The sequence below is a fragment of the Ochotona curzoniae genome, unplaced genomic scaffold (assembly GCF_017591425.1).
Source record: "Ochotona curzoniae isolate NIBS_2020 unplaced genomic scaffold, NIBS_Ocur_1.0 contig_2723, whole genome shotgun sequence".
Classification (NCBI taxonomy): domain Eukaryota; kingdom Metazoa; phylum Chordata; class Mammalia; order Lagomorpha; family Ochotonidae; genus Ochotona; species Ochotona curzoniae.
The window spans coordinates 1,444,988-1,447,588 of record NW_024465573.1 but is presented as its reverse complement, the minus strand read 5'-3'; the positions used below and the strand labels follow the sequence as shown (position 1 = coordinate 1,447,588).

Sequence of the window (2,601 nt, the reverse complement as noted above, 5' to 3'; positions counted from 1 at the left end):
ATGTGAATTCCTTGTTCTCAAAGACATCTAATATAGATAGTAAAAGCATTTGAGAAATCAAAAATCTCTGTATCAAGATGCTTTGTCAAATGTCTCACACATGAACAGTTAAAGTAAAATTACAAAATGCAAGGCTATATTTTATCATAAACATACATTTGTTATCATGATCATCTACAGCAATGTTTTTATATTTTATTTCTTTTTAGAAGGCAAGTTTTATCATATGGGCCATGACCCTTTATTGAAATCCTGGAGTACACGGTTTTGTTTCTTTAATCATCCTCAGTTGAAGTTTATTTTGGATAAAAGATGGAGCCGTTCCTTTCCTTTTGTACATTCAATGGGTTGCAAGAGGTCCTCAGCACGATGTCCATGTGCTACGGAGACCATTCTCAAAGGGACCAGAAAAAAGCCAAGGAAACATAACAAAGATCAACAACATCCACTTCTTAAGAGACACAGATCACGTAATGATGGCCTTTCATCAGATCATGCCACCTGCACCATAAACAAAATTGATAAGAATGACATCTTTCCATGATACTTTGCCTTTTGTGTTCAGGTAAACAAGCTTTGCATTTCACTATTGAATATTTTACAAAAGATAAATTTTGTTCAGAAGGGGAAAACACCAGGAAAAAAAAAGGGTTATCAAACAATAATGAAAAAATCCCTGCGTATGCTACCTTATATATATGCTATCAGATACTTGAGGAACAGCCTTGGGTTAGCAGCGGCAAAAAGGAAACAAAGTTAGCTAGATGAGAACTGATAAGACATTCTGCTAGAGCACACATAATGCTATCTGCAGAAGTAAAATGGTCATGGGTAAAATGTATTCATACAGAGCACCAATAAAATTCGAGTACTTCAAATTGTTTGTGACTTCTGATTATCATATATTTCTCATCTGATTTTTATCAGGGCTTTCCTCATCGCAACTTTGACATCCTTGTTCCGCAAACTGTAGATCAGAGGGTTGAGCATCGGCACTACATTAGTGTAAAATACAGAAGAAACTTTCCCTTGGTCCACAGAACCAGGAGAAGAGTATTTCAGGTACATAAATGCTGCTGATCCAAAAAAGAGGGAAATGGCACTAATGTGAGAACTACACGTACTGAAGGCTTTTGATCTTCCTTGAGTAGATTTGATGTGAAGAATGCTACTGAGGATGAAAACATAAGAAATTAAGATGGTGAAACTGGGTACTGTGATATTAATGCCCACAACAACGAGAACCACCACCTCATTGACATGGGTGCTGGTGCAAGAAAGCTGGAGAAGGGGAAGTATGTCACACAAATAGTGATTAATGACGTTAGCACTGCAGAAGCTTAGTCTAAGCATACACCCCGTGTGGGCAGTGGCTCCAGCAAGTCCCATCACATAGGCAGCCAAGGATAGCACAGAGCACACCTCACGGGACATGGTGACCTGATACAGCAGTGGGTTGCAGATGGCCACATAGCGATCATACGCCATTGAGGTCAACATGTAGCATTCTGAGATGACAAAAAAGAGAAAGAAAAACAGCTGTGCCATGCACTCAGTGTAGGAGATGAAGTTCTGCTCTGATACAAAGTTCATCAACATTTTAGGAGTGAAAACAGAAGAGTAACACAGGTCAATGAGGGAGAGGTTGAACAGGAAATAATACATAGGAGTGTGGAGGTGAGAATTGAGACCAATAAGCATGAGCAAGCCAAAGTTACCCACCATGGTGACAATATAGGTCATTAGAAATAGGCAAAAGAGAGGTTTCTGTAGCTCTGGACGATCTGTTAACCCAGCAAGAACAAATTCAGTAACCAAGGAGTCATTTTCAGTCAGCATTCTCATTGTCAAAGACCTGGATAGACAGAAATGTTACTAAACGAGTGTCCAGCTCTCTTCTTCCTAACACTCATTAATGAGGGTCAATCAAGTTGGCAGAATTTTGTTAAATTGTCCATTGTTTATGGGATTGGAATCTACTATATTCCACCACCCCACTCCCAACATTTTAATCATTCTGTCTTTTATCTGCTTGAACTGAATGATGACAAATAGTTACTTTTTCTTTAATAAAATACGAATATTTGGAGTAGCTGAAATACAAGTCTACATGCTTATGAACTTGGGGAGCGGGAACGTATTTCTTACCACTCTTTCATTCAGCTGACCAGTCACTTCCAAGTTGCTCTTTATGTATCTATTGCTGCATCACACACCTCAGAACTTCTGTGATGAAAACCAAGAGAGAATTGCTTTAGGTCAGAAAACATGCACACTCTGCTTCGCAAAAAATTACATCTCATAGTCTATAGGTGTTCCAAACACCTTCCTACTTGGTTCTAATTAGTCAACAACTGACAATATGTATAGACAAGATACTAGGTACGTTGGACTTTACAGTTAATCATGAAATATGAGATTTCTGCACATTAAGTGCTATTCCACCACAGTTAGACAAAGATTAAAGAAAGGTAAATGGGCTTTCAGAAATGATCTATAAGAGCATGAAAGAGTAACATAATTAACATAGGTGCTACTTACATTATTACATTTCTAAAAAATTAACAAATTTTGTTCTTATGACACAAGAGTGTAAACCTT

At 37.8% G+C, this 2,601-nt stretch overlaps 1 protein-coding gene across 1 annotated transcript; it reads right to left on the bottom strand.

Annotated features, from left to right (window-relative positions):
- Window positions 1-909: 909 nt before the first annotated feature.
- Window positions 910-1,845, bottom strand: LOC121154026 (olfactory receptor 8B3). The gene has a single exon (XM_040976777.1). It carries the CDS (start codon window positions 1,843-1,845, stop codon window positions 910-912), a length of 936 nt encoding a protein of 311 aa, XP_040832711.1.
- Window positions 1,846-2,601: the final 756 nt, after the last annotated feature.